The following is a 19827-nucleotide window of genomic DNA, read 5'->3' as shown; positions in this document are numbered from 1 at the left end:
TAAAATCCACGTGTTGAAACGTAATCTGAAAGGCCTTAGATCACAGAGAGAGAATTCTCATGGCAAGACAGAGCAAAGAGGTCCCAGCAAGAAGGCACAGTCTATGAGAAAGATAGCCATCCTGACTGATATAATACGACATCTCATTGTGGTTTGAATTTGCATTTCTCTGATGATTAGTGACGTTGAGCATTGTTTCATATGCTTGTTGGCCAGTATATCTTCTTTTGAAAATGTCAGTTCATGTCCTTTGCCCATTTTTGAATGGGATTATTTGTTTTTCTGGGAATTAGATACACAGTTTGAAAATACTGTCTCCCATTCCTCAGGCCGTCTTTCCGCTCTGTTGATGATTTCTTTTGCTGTGTGATTCCTGTTCTGCCGACTGTGCTTTCCAGGTCTGAGTCGTGACTTTTTGGCTGAGGCCAATGTGCAGAAGAGTTTTCGTTCTGATGTATCCAAGGTGCCATTCTTGTCGTTGAACAGTTTCTAGTTGTATTTTGGGGGGGAGGGGAGTGATGCTGAGGACATCCATCCCACCACCTTGCTAGTGTCACTCGGAAACACTGTTTTCTAGTAATTTTGCATTTATGGAAAAGTAGCAAAGATGATGCAGAGAGTGCTTATGTCCCTCAGTGGCAGGGCAGCAGTATTTATCAAAACTACGGAGCCAGTGTTGGGAAATTACTATCAACTAAACTCCAGGCTTAATTGGGATGTTACCAGTTTCCACCGATGTCTTTTTCCCTCGTCCAGTCCAGGCTCCCACATGGCATTGAGGTCAACAGGCCCAATGAGTATTGGGATCCAAGGCCTTGCACCCTGGGAAGTCACACTCTACAGTCTTGGGACGTAGGGTAACGTGAAGGGCCTCTTTGGACAGGTGGTCATCGGGCCACACCACGGGCCTTGAGGCCTCTGGAGTTGTCACACGGCACTTTCCCATTGGGAAGGACCTTGCATGAGGAGGAAAAAGGTGGTTTGTACTATAGGTTTGACTGTCTCTGGGTTCAAGAAAGTTAAACTTTATCGCAAGACTTCTTAGGTAACTTTGTGAATCTCTAAGAGGGACTAGAGTGCATAGCACTTCACAAATTCGCTTTCTGCCTGAATTCTTCATCTTTAGGTAGATTGTTTTTGGAGCAAGCTTAGTATCTTTTAGTTTCTCCGAGGACTATAGTTTGGAATGAATAGTTAAAAGCAGTTAATGAGAGGATGGGGAACGAAGGTGGGGTGAAGGGAGGGCGTGGGGTAGAAGAGCAACAGATGTGAGGTGAAACCCAGTGAATAGAACACATCACGCGGGGGTCAGCCATAGGAGGAAAAGGAAATAATTTAAGTAAAATGAAAGCTAATCTGCAGAATTTCATCATTGTCTTTTAATAAGAAGTATAAATGTTGCTCATCTGAAGTTTTCTTTGGCTCTTGAAATGGAACCAAGCAAATGTTAAACCAGTTAAGTCTCTAAAAAGTCCAGAACATCACGCCCGCGTTGCCCGTAATACCCTTCGCTTTGTTAGTAGCAGGGGTCGCTGGCGTCACGCGTGTGCTGGTTTGTGAACGTCTCCATCTCTGACGTGCCTTTGTTGGTGGCCTCCACCGCCGGCATCGTGCTTGGGGGGACAGGGTCTCACACAGCAGAGCGGAGCTTGGGATGAGGAAGGGGAGGAAGAGAGCGGGTCCTTGTGTCTTCAGAACAGGTGAAAATTCTCCTGTTGCTCGGACCATGGGAGTCCTCCAGCTGGGAATGACACAGAACCCGCCAGCAAGGCCTTCCAGTGCGGGCCTTGGTAAGGAAAGATTAGTGCATCTGTGCGCACACAGCCCGGTGGAGGGTGCGGCAAATCCTGGTCTCTGACTGCAGTTCTTGGCTTTGGGATGCGAACCCGCACGGCCTCGGGTGCAGGAGGGTCGGGCGTGGCCTTGGGCGAACGTCTGTAATGCCTTTGTGCGGCGAGATTCCTGAATATGCAACCAACAGGTGCCGGAAGAGATTTCCACCCAGTGCGGGCAGGCTCTCTGCATCAGTAACATCCTTTCCCTCGGATCAGCCAATCCAGGCTTGGGGGCTTTATTTCCTTCCAGAATAATGGGGTGTGTACCCCTTAGTTATGCACAGCACCAAGAAAATGAGTCCAGGTATCAGCTTCCCTCCCGCCCGGCCCCCAAGTAGCTGGCTGCTTGGCAGGGTTCATAGTCACATGATCTTCAGCGCTTTTAAAAGCTGATTTTCCTGGGCCTAATCCCATGGGAGTTAGAGACAATCTATGAGAATTATTAATTCAGCTTCCCACCAATGGTGAACATCCTGAGAAACTAAAACAAAAATTAAAATACACACACACTTCTGATGGAACCAAACACGAAACAAGATTAGTCTTCCATGGTTACCGTTTCTTTAGGATTAGGAGGAAAAGAAGGCGAAAGGGCCGGATTCTGAAACACTGTGACCCCATTTCCCATGGGGTCGTAAGAGGCCTGCGCCCTTGAGGACAAAGGTTGACAGCAAGTGCCAACTAGGTGCTGGCTCGTGGTCCCAGCAGGGGACCAAAGCTTCTTGTTAAAATTGGACCTTTTGACCTTTCCTCCCTGGGCACTCTGAGGAGCTCGGATGTTTGTGAACCAAGTCCAAGGACTCTCAAGTTCAAGTGGCTGGCAGACTTTTTAGAGAGGAGACCTGGAAGTTGCAAACTTCCGAGGTAACGAGGGGATGCAAAGCTGTATTCAAGGAGCCTGTGACATCGTTGCATCTGGAAGCTTGTCCCACTGCCGGCCTTCAGTGTGTGGCCCGCGCAGGCTGATGGGGGAGTCCGGGACCCCAGGTGCTTCCCAGTCTCAGCCTTGGCCACAGGTTTAGATGAAATTTAGTTTGTTGATGAGGAGCTTGCCAGAATCAGAGCAACTCCCCTGCCGGTTGTATGTTTAGTTTTTTTAGTCGTTAAAAATACGCCATGAGACAAAAATTTCAGGACACTTAAGCTACCTAGAAATCAATCCAGAGGTTATTCTGTTCCTTCAGTCCCTATAACACAGGCATTTCTATAACTGGTCTCAGCTGACCATTTCCCCGAGACAATGGGAGAATGTTCCACGGAATCTTGCTCCCCCTGATAACGCCACCTGGTGCCTAAAGTGCTGACGGCGTGGTCAGTTTCTGACTCGTGCAAACGGAATCGGAGTGTGATGGCGGGGACATGGTACAGGAAAGACAGTTCCTGCTTTGCAGGGATTCAAATGTGTTGCTGGACTTGAAAGTAAGAAGAATCTTTGTCAGTGCCGGTCACGGCATCCTCCCTCAGCAGCATCCACTGCGGATTCACTGTGTGATCACGTTATAGTCACGCAGATGGATTTCCATAGCAACCTGGTGAGGCGGGTGCCATTTTTCCGACAAAGAAAGGGAGGCTTTAGGAGGGGAGGTCACCCCGACTGTGCGGCTGGGCCACCGTCCGCAGTGTGGTCCTCGGGCGTGAAGCAGCGTCGGCCGCCACGGGTGATGGCGAGTGTGCGGGTCTCTGCCAACCCAGGGTTCGGGTTTGCTGGCAGAGCTGCTCGTCTCCGCGGACATCCGGGGTGTAGTCTGTACTCTGTCTAAAGTGGGGTCTAGACCAGCCGATGGCAGCGGCGGCAGCTTGTCGGGAACGCGGGAAGTCAGGCCCGCCCTGCAGCTGAGCCGCGCCACCGCGAGGAGCGACCCGATGCGCACGCGTCTCCACGGTCGCATGCGCATCCGGGTTGGAGAGGCGCCCTCTGCTGCTGGGGAGGAGTATGTCCTTCAGTCTCTCCCTTCCCCTCCCTTTGAATAATCTTCTCCCATAATTTAAAATTTTTTTTTTTTTTTTTTTTTTTTTTTTTTTTTGTTGAGACAGAGTCTCACTTTGTTGCCCAGGCTAGAGTGAGTGCCGTGGCGTCAGCCTAGCTCACAGCAACCTCAGACTCCTGGGCTTAAGCGATCCTACTGCCTCAGCCTCCCGAGTAGCTGGGACTACAGGCATGCGCCACCATGCCCGGCTAATTTTTTCTATATAGATTTTTAGTTGTCCATATAATGTCTTTCTAATTTTAGTAGAGACGGGGTCTCGCTCAGGCTGGTCTCGAACTCCTGACCTTGAGCAATCCACCCGCCTCGGCCTCCCAGAGGATAATTTAAAATTCTTTAAAAGCAAGTGATAGAAGATCACAGTGTCTCCCCAGGAAGCACTCAGAGCTGCAGAACCAGATGTAATGACATGAGGATTTCTGCACATCTCTGAATTGCTTTAAAGAAATTAAAGAAAAAAAAAAAGCAAACATTTGAAAGATTAGGAATTTCAGAATTCATAGTCACAGATGATTTATACACACATGGGCCCAACTGGGATCTTTGTGGTATCAGAGGCTTGGTTCCTGCTGCGTTTTGCGTTGGGCCACGTCCCCCACCGCCTGCCCCCCGCTGGGCAACACCCTGTGGTGTGAGCCTTGGTGCTGGAGGGGAAAAGTGAGAGAACCCCAGTTGCTGCTGAACCCCATCTGTGCGCCTGCCAGGATTCTGAAACAGCGTTTGGGTTGAGTGTTGGCTCGTATGAAATGCCGTGTTACATACGTGGCGAGCGGCCCCAGCTCAGGGATGATTGTGACACATTTTGTCTTAGGAGACCCAGAATCCACTTCTGGAAGAGGGAGGTAAAGAGGAGGCCCCCAGGGAGAGACGGCCTCTCCTCCCCCGCCCGCCCCGGCCCGTGTGTGGTCCCCACCCTGCAGTTCCCACGCAGGTGGCCACAGGCCTGCAAGCTGTTACGGGGACTAGAAGCAAAAACACTGCGGTGGGACTCGGGGCACAAACGGGCTTTGCACCACGCTGTAGCGCCCGAGTGGACTGGAGTTTGCAGGACTTTCTGATTCCTCAAAAGAGGCAACATCAAAATATTGAAGCAAACGGAGGGTCACTGCCACTTCTGCCCCCATGTTAGGACTCTGAGCCCCGGGTTACAAAAACTCTACAGGGTGAGCTTCAGTTTTGGCAGAATGGCCTTGAATTAGCCTAGGGCTGCGTCTTTGTACTCTGCGGTTGGCTCCTGGTTTCAACACTAGGACGAGGTCCTTGCTCCAAGCCTTAATTTTCAGGTTTAGTATATTTTCAATGCTTGCTTTTGTTGCTTAGAGTGTTTGGAACCCACACCGTGTGAGGGACACCTGCATGTCTTCCTGGAGGCGCCGTGTTCCCGCCGCCCCACTCTGCAGCCGCGACACGCAGCCCACGGTGAGTCGCCCACCTCGCACACCTGACATGCGCCTTTCCTCCAAAGTACCCCTTTCTGATGGCCTCGCTCATTTCAGAATAGTAAATGGAGATTGTATTTACCTATGATGGCCTCGTTAGACTTTGGAAATGTACTTAGTTTTTTAAAAAAATTGGCTCTAATGCCTTCGTTTCTACACTCTGCGAGCTCTGTCTTCGAGGTGTCTCAAAGGTGCGGTGTACAGAGCACAAGTTGTGCTTCTATTAATAGCTGCCGCGTGGACACACGTCACCTCCCGGTGCCCGTCCTGGAGCCAGCGCAGAAACCTGACCCTCAGGAGGCTCCAGAGGGGCCCCAGGGAGCCACCAGGCTCCCTAAAGAAGGGAAAGGTCAGACCCTCAGGGACAGGTCAGTCACATGGTCCCGGTGACGATGTCAACAATTTCAGAATCTTCCACAGTTAAAAATATTTTATTTTTAAGTTTATACAAAATACAATCATGTACCAAAATGTACATAATGTTTTTCATTCAATTTGCATTTAAAAAAAAAGAACAATGGCAATTTCTAATGCTTTCCGCTTACATGTCATGTAAACATTGCTCTGGGCCCAAATCATTCACTATAACGTTATGCGTTTCCGGAGATTTTCGTGACTGTGTGTGTTTTTCAGATGGAGATTTCGATCTGCCGAACCTCTTTCTTGAGCCACATGCATGATCACAGCTGGCCTGATTCCAGGTAAAGTGACATCCTCTAGAGACATAATTGCAGCGTGGTAGCAAGGAGTTGTAAATGTACATAGACTTGGATTTCATATATGTATCGGTGTCAATCTGTAATTCTGGCCCCAGCCCGTATACATACATGTGTCATGAAGGATCATGGTAGAGGACACAGATCTTTGCTTGGGAAGGTGGCCAGTGTCACAGCGCGGGGCCAGCCATACACCTATATATTACTCTTGTTTGAAGGGTGTCGCCTTGGCTACTATTTGAAATAGTGCCAGTGTACACAATTTGAATATAAAAATTAGAAAATGTTTACCCAGTCTCTTAACAAAATAGACTCTTAAGTGCGTTTTGAAGGTCAAGTGGGGGAAACAACAGAAGGAATTAATGAAGGGAAGGAAAGCACATTCTGGGCTCTGCCAACACGTGGCCTTCAGAGGAAACACTGCTTTGACGTTTTAGTATCTGCTTGTCCCTCCCCCCTGATGTAACCAATGGGTCCTGAAAAAGGACATCACAAGGCGTTGATCTGGGTGTGGAAACCCCCTCTCCCCAGCTGGGCAAAACAACGCAGGAAGCAGCGTGTCGGGAAGAGTCCCTCTTGATAGCGAAACAGAATCTGGACCACAACCAGCCTTCCCAAAGCAGGGAATAGTCTGTGGTGTTTAACTATCTGTATTATATATACCATCAAAAGCAGGAAGGTGTCACCCTGAAGAAAACGGCATCTCAATCATCAGGTTAAAAATGTCCTCTAAAAAAAAAGAAAAAATTAACCAGCAAACTTCAAAATTTGATTTTCTGTGTAAATCTGTGATCAGTTCTGGATACCAGGCCCAATTCTGTCTCCTAAGAACCAGGTAACCCCGAGATAGAACAAACTTAATTAGCAATCACGCCCATCCCTGTACTCTGCCAACAAACCTAAATATTCACCTTAGAAGGAATTCCCAGCTCAGCCACATTCACAAATGCTCAGCCCTCCGAGGATCCAAGACTGCTGGCCTCAGGACATCTTAATACAGTATTTATGACACAAGCGTGGCCCTGAGGCATTTGTCCTGGGCTAGAAATGTCACACTTGGGAGCAGGCACACACTGCACGAGGCAAGATTGCATCAGAACGAGACAAAGCAAAAATCACGCTGATGTACGGAGCTCGCCCTGGCAACAGATGATAATCTTTTGACTTCAAATTGGCAACCAAAGGGAAGAAATTTTATCTAAAAGCTCTCAATGCATTCCAACTGGCAATTAAAAAAAAAACACTAGGATGCCAGTTTGAAATTTGATTTGGTCTTTAATGGAAATTTCCCTGAGTTGGAAGATCACCAAGATTGTGCCAGCTTTCTTCTTCTACCAGCACAGGACAAACTGCTGTCATGAAAAACTTCTAAGCAGGCCTTTATCCCAACCCTTGTACTTACATGTCTTAGAAAGTGAACTGCAACCTAAATGATTCAAAGATGAAATGCAGTAATGATACCATAATATAAACACCCATTTCAACATGTACTCCAGAATGAACACGATAAAAGCATATGCTTATGAAAATTACAAGCTTCTGGCATCTCTAATTCTTATCACAGATCAAGTTTATTTATGCTTTACCTTTACTTATTGCTGTTATTAAATAACCCCTGACATTGATCTCGTTGGCATGTACTAATAAACACACACATTCCCACGAGAGCAAAGGAAAAAAACCCCAGTCCGGAGCATCTGTCTGTGTGAAGCCAATTAAGCTGCTGCTGCCTCTAGCGTCTCGACATCCGGGCTGCACACATGGTTGCCAGGGAAACGCATTCGCCTCGGCAGAGCCGGAACCCACTGACACGTCTTCCAGTAGGATGTGGTGTAAACAGGGCTCCCCCCGCTTCATTTGGGCTCCGTCCCATGAAGAATAGATTATAAATTACAAAGGAAACCATGAAATTCCATACGAAATTTATTTTACTATAACTTGGTGTTTTCTTTTATTGGATCAGATAAATTTGGATGGAGATTCCTGAATAAATCTTTTTAATTTACCTTTGGCAGAAACAACGGATTTCAAAACGTTTAGTAGCTTCTTATTTATATGGAGCTTTAAAAAAAAAAAACTCTGTAGCATATTTTTCCAAAAGAATATTCTTAAACAGATGTGCTTTAACAGTTAACTGGTAATGATTTGATTTGTAGCATAGCTTATGGAAGAGAACAATTATTTTAAAAAGACAGACCAGACATGTATTTCTTTTAAAAAAACACAATTTTTGGTCATGTGAATGATTGATGTTCAGTTTTCAAAAATAGAAAATGTCCTAAAGTGCATCATTTTATTTATAATCTCCTTGAAATTATAGCCATCTGCAATGTAAACAGTAGAGCAAAGAATTCCAAACTATACTCTTATGTACATCTGTGGGATTATGTACCGTCTTTAAAGGGTGTGGATTAAAGCCGGGGACTTTCAACACGTGGCTCATGCTTCTATGGGATTATTTTTAAGAGCAAACGTAAAGGCATCCTTCCCCCACCCCCGACTTGAACAATTGTCAACGGACGGAGGCAGCTGCTGCCTCCCTGAGCAACAGGAACCGCGGCTGTCACTCCAGCCTGACCAGCCAGTTTCTAAACTGACTGGTCAGATTCTCTTTTTCATGGAAACAGAAACGTGCCCTCTAGGAAGGAAACTCTCCCAACTCGGCGGAGGGCGTCGCTGCTCACCGCTCGTCCTGCAGGTCTGGCTCGGAGCCCACCTTCCTCGGTGCGGACAGAATGGGAAGAAGTGACAACACATCACAAAGTGACATCAAGCACAAGGAAGAGATGAGCGATTTGGTGTCTTACATTCCCTGGTCCCTCCAAAATGTCTAATATAGACAGCTTTGTGCCAGAGCCTTTGAAAAAATAATCATCGTCATTGGCCACGCACCGTCATTTTTTCTTTTTATGCATAATCTTGGATACGGTGTGACTTAGTCTGCCTGGGGCGGAGCTCTGAGCGCTCCATTCACCCATCGGGCTGGGGGTTTTAGTGCGGAATTGCTTTTTAAATTAAACCTGGTGGTACTGAGGAGCCCGAGGACACGGGCTTGCTGTCCCCCGCGATCCTCTACACTTGGGCTGGTGCCGGGGACAGGCTGCCGGGCGCGTCCGATGTCACAAGCGGAGACTGGCGACTGCGGTCAGTGTCCAGGAAGGAATCTCGGGCTCTTCCCCAGCACCTGACTTCAAAACCAGCATCCACAGGGCCGCTGCGACCCTCCCTCCGTCCTCTGCAGACGCCTCCTGGCCGGGGACGGAAACCGTCTAGGAGCGGAGGGAGCCGTGAAGACACACACCGCGGAGGGGTGGCCGGAGGGGACAGCGCGTCACGGCGGGGAAGGGCGCGGCCTGGGCGAAGAAGGTCACGAGAACGCGCGTCCCCACTGCGCCGGGTCCCGCAGCACGTTCGCTCTGCGGCGTCCGGAGCGTGTTCTGCTCACAGTGACCCAGAGAATGTTCTCGTGGTTCTCGGTGACCCGGGGAGGGCAGCGCCCGTTCTCTGCGGAGGTGGCCATGTAGTGATCCCCCTGGTAGTGTCAGCCAAGCTCTCGCTCCCGGGCGCGCAGCAGTCCGACTCCCCCTCACACACGTCCTCGGCCGCCACGTCGCCTTGTGTGCAGCCGGCGCCCAAGGCAGGACGCGGGGGCGATCCCGACGGCCCCTCGCCCCGGGGACGGTCGCCTGGCCGGTCCTCACGCGGACGTGGGGTCGCCGGCCCCCTTGCTGATGAGCACCTCCAGCAGCCGCAGTTTGGCCTTGATGTGCTTGTATGCGCTGTACTCCTCAGCCATGGGAGCGCGGTCTTCCTTCTGGACGTTTCTGAGGGAAACAGAAGAAAAGGGGGCTAAGGATCACTTTTTGCCTCTCCTAGATGATGCTGTGCATCCGGCACGTTATCAGCGTGGAAACTGCAGTGTGTCCACCTGCAGCATCAGGGCTGCCACGGGGCACTTGGGGGCAGGACTGGAGCGGGAGTCGGACAAGCCAGAAAAGCTCTTTCCCCGAAGGCACCAGGTGACTGAGTTTTTATAGACTTAATCTGGCGTCTTACAGAATGACATGGAAGACTAAGAAATGCAGAAAATTTCTCTCTGCTGTTAAGTATGAATTCACAGGAAGAGTTCCCATACTCTGAAATCCTTTACTCATACTTCATGTTTTCTCATCCTTAGGTATTTCATTTAATGAACTGTTAAATTTCTAATTAGCGTTTGGTACACCCACAATTCACAGGTTTTTCAAAAACAGTTAATTACTCCTACTTATTATAAAATTAGTTTTAGAATTCAGCAGTTGGATCATGTGATACTAATAAGCCTTTATAGTCTACTGAGTAATCTTATATGCATAATATTTACATGCATAAGTATTAATGGAGAGCTGGTCATGGGCCAAGCCCTGTGCTAAGTACTTTGTATTCATGATCTAACGTAAGCGTAGGACACCTTGAGGAGAGGGCGCTATCATCCCTATTCCACACACGATGCAACCAGGACCGGGGATCGGGCTCCCTGCAGAGTGACTGCCCCACCACTGTGGGGCCGCCTCCCCTGTCCCTGGGCAATGCATGTGGCGAACATTCAAACACAGTCTTCCTCTCCTTATTATTAAAGAGTAAATGTGGGCAAAGGAGATAGCCTGGGGCTTAATTTTGTTCAATGAGCTAAAAATAAAAATAAACTGATTTTGTTCATACCCTCTCTCGTTTTCCTAGAGGAAAGCATTCTAGTGGCTTCTCAGCAGGGCAGGGCACAGGTGCCTGGGGATCAGAACAGCTGCCACCCGCTCCCCACTGCACTCTGGGAGAGACATCACACTGGAGCCAGATCTTAGGATACCTCAATGTCCCCTACAGGTCAGTTTCCACCACTTACACTTTCTTAAAACTTGTGTGGGTTACAGGATGGTACCGAGTTAGTTCCTCATATGTAGGGTGTCTGTAAATAACGTGAGGATAATAACACAAGAAAGGATAAACAGACAAACCAAAAATATGCTTCGAAAAAAGGTTGGAGGAAACACAATAAAACATTAATCCTCATTTGTCTTTGGGTATTATTATTATTTGGGGAGTTATTTAATCTATTATTTTCCCAATATCCTGCAAATGTGTGGGGAATGAAAAACAAATATTTGGGTATAAAAATGTATAAATCTTGGGAAAGTCATTATAAGATACATCCAAATCAGAGATCCTAAAAGTAAATCTATGTATTAATTGAACTGAAATATATTTTAAATGCCAAAGTTAATTTTTGTGGTGCTTTTATATTTCTTCTTTAACTTTTAAGAAGTGTAAAAGGGGAATCAAGAGAAATGATATTTACACAATTTAAGTAATTTGGATTAAAATAAAACCAATGGAAAATGATAAAACCTAACTGCAATGTAAGCAATGCAAATCTATTCCTGGTTCTATCCTTGGGCTCACGCTGTGATTTTAAGCAGGACGTTCCGTGTGCAGTCACTTGTAAACATGAAAGATTGTTTCTCAGCATAATGTTATATGAAAATGACAAAATTACGCCTTAAAACTCACTGGAGAGAGGTAACATATCAACCAGTGGACTTACTGCTTCTCATATATATTTTTCCTTCAAACTCGGCAACCATCACCTTTGTTTTTTAAAATGAACTTAAAAATCAGTAAGACTTACAGCCTCCTTTTCCTTGTTTCTTCCTCTAGTTTCTTAGGGGAAACAAACTCTAGTGTCATCTGAAGCTGGAAACAGCTTCAGGCTGCTTGTTTGAGATGAGAATTGGATGTGACAGGTTTGGTAAATGTCAGCATTTCTGCCTGGAGGTCCACACCAATGTCGTCATCTCGCTGTCAGCCTTGAAGGGCTGGGTCCCTGGGCACGAGCCCAGGACCGGTCCCAGGGAGGCTGCCGCGGAGGCCCTGCGGAGGGGGCTCCTTCTGCAGTGGGGAAGGCGGGGAGGGAAACACATGCACTACCTTCCGTTCTGTCTGAAAAAACTGTCCTCAAAATCACGAAGTTTCTTTCGAATCCTTTTCTTTTCTTCTCTCATTTCCTGCAGGTGTTCCAAGAGTTCAGGTCTAAGGAAGAGGAAAAATGTCACGAAGAGTAAGTCAGGTCTGCATTGTTGTGATGGAGCGAACGTGCAAGCTGACAGGGGGAGGCGAGTAAGTGAAGAGCTGCCGAGGGCACGCGGTCAGCAGGAGCCGATGTCCTGCACGTCCTGGAAGCCCAGCGTGCAGCAAAAGACGCAGCTTCTAGGGGCTTCTGCTACTTAGGAATTCCCGGGCCTCGTGCAGCCCCATGGCACTCTGTCGTGTTTTTCTCTGGAGGACGGAAATGGCATCTGTGCTCAGCGTGTGTTAAACGACGGGCCGTGGCACACGGAGCGCCACCCAACGCCGTTTATAGAGAGACCTTCTGGTTGTTTCTGCACGATCTCCAGAGTTCCCTCACATTACGTGGGTGAAGCATATAAAAAAGCTGAGCCACAATTAAAAAAAAAAAAAAAAAAAAAAACAACAAAGAACACTGTTTTATCCATACAGACACCCTCCCCAGGGTAGTCTACTTGTGTTTTGTGAGCCAATTTTTTTTTTAAATACAAAGGCTAAGTGGTATTTAACAAAGTTTTTTCACTCAAACATTTCAACGCCACAACCAAAATGACCTACACTGAGGCAGCGTGGAGATTCGAGAGCCCCGTGTCCTGGCTGCATTTTGACGGTATTTTGTCATCCATTGGGGAAATAAACCCGTCAGCATCGTCTTCAAATTGGTCCAGAAAGCACCGTGCACTGAAGTCCATTTTCAGAGTGACCGTGAAGTCCGGCTTCGTGTTGCTGTCGTCTTCCGACCCCTCCTCTTCTTCCTGGAGGTACAGAAACCCCAGTAAAAATCTGGTCACTTTGTGGGACACTCTTTCATTACAAGTATCCTCTCAAAATCATTGAAGTATCCAGACACGATGTAGTTTCTTCTCTACATTGAGCAACCCCTATGGATATGGGGTACGTATATTATTGAACGTATATACACATTTAATAACAAACACTAAACTCAATAGGAAAAACAGACTATAAAACTATTAGAAAAGCAAGTACAGAGTGATTAACAGTGGTCAAGGCCAAGGATAGGATGGAACAATCATTGTAATTTATACCCTAAATCAAATGAACCGAAAGAATCTAAACATTTCCAGCACTGTGACGGTACAGGACAAAATCCTCCACTGGGAGTCAGGGCTATAAAGGATTCTACTTGTGCATCTCGGAAGATATTTTTTATTAGGTTCTGAACATTTTCCGAAATCAAACCATAGAGCCATTCTGTTTAAGAGCAGAGATCAGAGTTCGATCGGTAGCGAGAGCGGACCGTGGACCCCAGAGAGCCCTGTGAAGCCCCACCGCCGGCCTAGTCACTGTCACACATGGGGGAGCCGCAGCTGTTGCAGCTGTCCCCAGTTGCCACCACCTAAGTTTGTATCCTGAAGTCCTGAGGTCACTTAAAACTGTGAAAATGTGCCTTGCACACAGTGAGCACTCAATGTTAGCGAGATAAACCTAACAGAATTACTCTCAGTAACCTTTGAAAATCATGGGAAGAAAGAGCAATAGCAAAAATACATCTTTCCATAAGACCCCCGCTGTAAGTGCCGTGGATCCGGACGGACTCGACACTGCCCACGAGCGCTGGGAAAGGATCAGGGACCAGCGGGCGAGCGCTGGCTCCTTCAGAGCAAATCACGGAAACTATTTTTCCTTTCTGGATAGAATTGATACAATATCAGGTTTCAATAAAGAACCAGGTGGGCAGACGGCTGAGAGGAAAGCGGGCTGCCCACGGCTGCAGAGGACCCGGGGTTGACCTGAAGCTCATGGGAGGCCAGGGCAGGTCCTCGCCTGACCCTGCCTCACTCAGTATTAATGAGTCAATGGGACAAAGACACCAAAGGGACATTCACAAAATGTGCAGATGCGAAGTGGGGAGGGATAGCGGGTAATGCCAGAACACAAACTCTAGACTTAATCATTTCATAAGGCTGAAGCAGAAGTGTAAAAAGTAACAAATTGGAAAAATTCAAGGTCCTGTCATTAGGTTATGAAGAAGAAGCTGGGGGCTGCACCAGGCCACAGCAGAGCGTGAGGCAACCACGAGACAGGGCCGCGAGCAGTTCTCCCCTGGGGTGGGTCTGTCCCCTAGGGGACGTCGGCAATGACAGCAACAGTTTTGCTTGTTGCAACTGGGGAGGGGTGGTGGGGGCACACGACCGGCATCCATCACCGTCACCTGGGGGAGGCCAGGGGTGATGGGGAGCATCCCACCAAGCACAGGACAGCGCCCCACGACAGTGATCGGGCCCCAGTGCCCGCGGTGCTGAGGTTGGGACGTCTGCCCTACGGCCGCTAAAGAGACCTCACAACACACCGACAGCTGCACAGGCGAGACGCTGGAGAAATGGAAAGGCCTCAGCTGCCCAGGTCAAGATAAAGACTAGGCTTTAGTTCACTGTCGTGGTTAAACCACATGGAGAATAGTGTCCAGTTCTGGGTGTCAGTTCTAAGAGGGACACACACTGGTGTGTGTGCATTCAGCAGAGCAACGGTAAGAACTTGGAGAAGAGATTTTCACACGGGTGGGTGGTGGTGGTGGGCGGGGCCTCGTTCCACGCTGCTCCAGGGGGCAGACCTGAGCCCACTGGATAGAATGTAATAAGCTGATAATAGCTATCAATGTTATAATTACAATTATTGTTGTTGTGATATTTTATATTTATCCAACATATATTCTAAAATTGCACATTATATAATTATGTTGTATTTTATAACTTAAAAAGATAATTATAAAACAACATAAAGTAAGCTTTTAGCTATCATTGAGCCTCAGCCCATGTCATGAGCAACCTTACTCTCTTCAAGCCCGAGGATGCAATATCTTCCTAGGGAGAGTGTCTCTATCCCGTCAGAGAAGTTTTACAGAAGATTCTTATGTCAGATAGGAGAACTGACGAGATCCTCTCTAGGTGTCTTTGGGTTGGAAGATCCAGGGCTTCAGAACTTGAGCGGGGTCTCTTTCAGACACGGCTGGTCCCCTCCCATAAGCATTTCAAACAAGGGGTGAGTTTTAAAGAAACCACTAAGATACAATCTTCTTATCTGCACACACACCCAATTCTAAGTTGTATCAGAAATGCCAAAAATTAGTACAGTCCAAATACATCCCAGTAAGCCCAGCCAGTTGGAACAAAATGAATCAAAGGGCAGCATTGTTTACGAAAGCAATGTAATCGCTGCAAAGTTATCTGAAATTTTGACCATTACGTGGGCCAGTAGACACACCACAGCCAAAATATACTTGTGGAAAAAAAAAAAAAATTAAGCTAAAGGATAATGGGAACAATGTCCTCTTCTAAAAAGAGCACCGTTAGGATATCTTCAATTCATTTGGGGATGCAATTATTGTCATATTTTAGATGTGTTCAAGAATTCATTTTATCCAGTAACAGTTTTATTGCATGCTGCTAAGAGAAACGTGCTAATTTTCTATACACACAATTACCCAAATTTCTTCAATTATGATGGCTTGATTCTTGTGTGAAATTACCAGCTAGATCACCAACATCAAGGCCTACTGTAAGAAAACAGCTCTAATTTTTTAAGACATACCATAGCATACTGGCACAAATTTCCCAATACCACGTTTAGAGCATTTCCGTAAAACAAGTTCTATTAAAAATAATCCGAACAGTGAACACAGTCATTGCCTAATACCTTAAAATTATATGAAGCATGTGAGATCCCCAAAGGTAAGAAAAGGAATAGAGTAAATAAGACTCTGCAGCGTGTGCACCTTACCTCAAGCAAGAAAATGGAGTTTCTCAATTGGCGTCTCTCAGCAGAGAAGCCCCTATATTCGGAAATAATCATTCCTAACTACAGTAAATAAATGACACTCGGGCTTGAAACTGTCACAGAAACATATGAAGTGAAACTCTTAAAACTCACGTCTGCTTTGGGTTTAATTCCCACCTTGGAACTAAAGAACTGCTTAAAAAAAAAAAACAAAACAATAAAAAATGTTTGCCTTTGATTTTTTATCTCTAGAGTCCCATAGAGGCAGTCTAGTTTGTTTTACTCTTCTAGAAACAAAAATGTGAGAGAGGCTGAACCTAGTACCGGCCAACTAGGGCCCCGCAGAGACACACTGATCTGTGGGCACAGATTACACCCCCTGTTCTAGCAAAAGTAGCCACTGATGACAAGGATTATCTGTACAAAATCCGTAATTACTACTGGAAGAAAAATCAGGGCACATATTCTAGTGACTGCTGGTCAGAGCACTATAGTGGCAGAGTAAGAACAGATTAGAAAGTTAGCCCTGAGGACTAAATGTGCCAGGGCAAAGCCACGAGGAGGGAAGAATGGGTGAAACTGCGCCACAGATCTGCCAAAGACTACTGAGGTATTTGTCTTTAAAATTACAGTTTTTCATTGCATGTTACAGATACTTTGTTAGTTTTGATTTGAGGTTTTTTTTTTTTTTTTTAAAGTTGGTCCAATGAGCTAATTCCAGATTTTGCAATATAGAGAAAACAAAAACCAAACAAAAAACAGTGTGGGAAACAAAATCAAACAAAATAACCATCCCTGAAAATAAAGCAAAAACGAAACAAAACAAGAAAGAGAGGGAAGTCAAACGAAGGCAACCAGCTGGCCTATGACATAAACAAAAGGGGACCGTTCAAAACTGGTCATGTGCAGCTGCTGATTTTTAGGGAATCTACAAGAAGCCTCCCGGAAGGGCCGGATCCCAAGCCCTTTCCGTTCACGGGAGAGAGGGGGAGAGAGGGAGGAGGCAGGAAGTGAGCAGATTTAGCAGCCAGTTAGCAGTCAGAGGTCCTCACCTTTATCTCCTTGAAGAAGGAGGCAGTTTCGCCCTCGATGATTGGCTGCAGCAAAGGGCTTCTCCGCTTGCTGGAGGGGGAGCCCTGAGACAGGTGTTAACGAGGAGGTTACATTCCGAACTCTGTCCCCTTCCCCCCAGCTCTGGGCTCCTCTGAACTCATCCGTGTTTATAACCGTCTTTTAACTTCATACTCTCATACTCTAACCCCTCCTGGCCAGACACTCCCAGGAGAGCCTGAAACAGCAGAAGTTGTTTTCTAAGGTGGAGCTTCCCCTCCGAGCCCACACACACAAACCCGGAGGACATGGTGGAGCCAGCAGAGCACAGGCCTGTGTTGACAACACCCGGGGAGAAACGCCCCCTCCCTCCCCAGGCACGGAAGCTACAGGAAGGCTTTGGCCCTGACAAACTGAGGAGAGTGACGTTAACTCCAAAAGCAATACCAGGGTCATCTGCCTTCTCTGTAGTATCCTGATCCCAGTTAGGGACACTAAGGTTTCCTAACTAGAAAACGAAAATGATTTCTTTGATTTAATCCCTTTATTTGTTAGTTCAATCTATTCTGCAAGAAATTTCCGAAGAGTAGCTTTCTTCACATACACCTGCCTCGGGTCCATAGACCTTCCCTTCTGCATTCAGACAAGTGCACTGCTAGAGGCCACGTCCTCGGCGGGCCTAGAAATAGGCTGGGAGATTTAAGGCAGGGCCAGACAGGAGCCGCAGCTAAAAGGAATGTGCATCTCAACCGCGACAGCAAAGGGAGGTAGCGTCTGCTCATTAGAAAGGCCAAAAGCCAGCTGAGATGACAGTGCTGAACCAGAGGCAAAGTTTCCCCGAGAGACGGACACAGGCATTGCCACCTGTCACACACCAGGGTGGACACCAAGACAGGGGGCCAGGCCAAAAGGCTTTCCCGTAACTGAAGGCAAGAGCTGCTCCTTGCTCTTGACAAAGTCAAATTCCAGGGGCCAAGAGTAGCTATGTCCACGGACGGTGGCCACTGACAGCAACTTCCCAATTATCAGCCTCCCTCCCTAGACGTTCCCACACCCTTTAAGAAGAGAGGCCTGCCTGTCTCTTGGGTTCCTTAGAGGATTTTTCCCTGGATGCGACTCCCAAGGGAGTTATCCCCTCCACCCCCCCCACTCGCGTGGGGAGAGACCAACAGAGGACCTGGGGCCAGAGAGGCTCTCTCTGGGGTGGAGAGGCCTGGAGCAGGCACGGCCTCTGTCCCCTTGGGGCCCTGTCCCCGGCCAGCGCAGGTCAGATGGATGTATACAGCCAAAGCATGTCTCCCAAAAGGGAAGAAATTCTATCAGCTTTAGATTTGCTCATTTGTGGCAAGTTTCTGATAAAGTTTTCATTCCTCAAGCTTGTGGGTCATGGATATTAATGACTGATTCAGCTATTAAAGTCTGTTCTTTAATGAGGAAGCTGTTGATCCATCCAGGGCCCACTCAAGGCGATAGGCGCTGTACTCACAATGATGGGTATGGTGTTGGCTCGGGACAGGATCTGCTTCACCAGCCGGTACCTGTCGTACAGTGGCTTCATAACCTGACGTTCGTTCTTCGTGACCTGCAACACCAGGACAAGAGAGCTGAGCGCCTGCTCCCGGGATCAGGCCACCAGCTGTGCCAGCGTGCTTGCAGCCCTTCTGCTCCAGATGACGCAACTTCAGTCTTACCTGTCTCACAAAACTTACTCAAACTGGTTATATTATTTATTCGGTAAATATTTAAAATACCTACTTCAGCCGATGGTCAGTGGAAACTGCCTAATTGGAATATGACTTTTTCTAAATCACAACGATGGTCACTCTTAGATCTCTGCTTAAAACTCAAGGTTCGGGGTTTCCAGATTACCATTTTCTGGGTCCAGGAGAGGAGAAAATGTGCATTTCTATTAGAATACTTATCACGCAGTTCTGTAATCAAGTTCTTGTATTTCCTTGTCTTTCTCCCCCATGAAATTGTTGTGTTTTTAAAAATAAGATTCTGGCAAACAGGTATTCAAGGAACATTTGATGAAAAATCCATGAATTGATTTATCTGTGTATTCCTAAAATCTGGCACAGGGCTCAAAAAGAGTTAGAGGACCGATTCTCCAAGCAGTGGGGAGAAGTCAAGCTCAACTCCCTGGTCTAGTATGGCAAGTCCCTTGTCATCTACTTGCCGCTTTTCTCCTCCCCATCATACCTCAAGCTCTAGAAATACACTAGGTCATCTCACACCTCCTTGTCTAACTCCCTCTGCCCTGAAACGGCTTCCTCTGTGCTCCTTTGTTCGGCAGATGCCAGATCAAGAGCCAGCTCTCCGTGCAGACTTCTTCCAACACCCCCCATTCTGGGGACGTACTTATTTGTGTCACCACCACACTCTGTGTGTACCCTGTAACTTCATAAACACCTTTACGCTCCATAGGAACTATGTGTTGACACATCTCTCTCCTCTTTAGATCGTAGCCTCTTGAGAGCACAGGTTTATGTTTTTGTATAGTAACTATTTCAGTGCCTGACATAATGGAAATATCCAGAAGCATTTGTGAAATGAGTGAATATTTCAAACATAAATAGGTGTGCCCAATTCACAGGTATGCAGACATTTCCTTTGGTTATGTAAATGGGGAACGAGTGGACTATCTTTGTTTTGAGTTCACCATTTGTCTTCTGTGTTCTATTACCATTCCACATATCGTAAGGCAAGAGTATCTTAGAGGTAAGGAAGGGCAAGTACTGTTGGCTTTGGCCATTCCTCCTATGGGTATTTTGGGCCTTCAATGTCAAAGACAGCTCTGGATTACGTATAAATGGATTATCCTTTGTTGCCTTTTGTATGGGCCTGTTGTAAAGTGACCAACAGTGAAACACTTTAGATAAACTTCACAAGTTAGGATAGCACACTGCCATCATGCAAAACATTTTGTGGATTTCTGTTCTATCATTACCAATAATGATAATAACCT

The 19827-nt window shown here is 46.9% G+C and overlaps 1 protein-coding gene across 1 annotated transcript in view; it reads right to left on the bottom strand.

Annotated features, from left to right (window-relative positions):
* Positions 1 to 9357: 9357 nt before the first annotated feature.
* The window catches only part of FAM13A (family with sequence similarity 13 member A), a 190173-nt gene continuing 179703 nt past the window's right edge, over positions 9358 to 19827 (bottom strand). Inside the window, exons 20-24 of the mRNA XM_069485346.1 lie at positions 18346 to 18441; positions 16862 to 16945; positions 12633 to 12829; positions 11937 to 12038; positions 9358 to 9799 (exon numbers count right to left, since the gene is read on the bottom strand). Coding sequence (XP_069341447.1) covers positions 9673 to 9799; positions 11937 to 12038; positions 12633 to 12829; positions 16862 to 16945; positions 18346 to 18441 — 606 coding nt within the window. The 3' untranslated portion in view covers positions 9358 to 9672. The remainder of the gene's footprint in view (positions 9800 to 11936; positions 12039 to 12632; positions 12830 to 16861; positions 16946 to 18345; positions 18442 to 19827) is intronic.

Source organism: Eulemur rufifrons, chromosome 13 (genome assembly GCF_041146395.1).
Source record: "Eulemur rufifrons isolate Redbay chromosome 13, OSU_ERuf_1, whole genome shotgun sequence".
NCBI lineage: Eukaryota > Metazoa > Chordata > Mammalia > Primates > Lemuridae > Eulemur > Eulemur rufifrons.
This window is presented reverse-complemented; position numbering and strand designations above follow the sequence as displayed.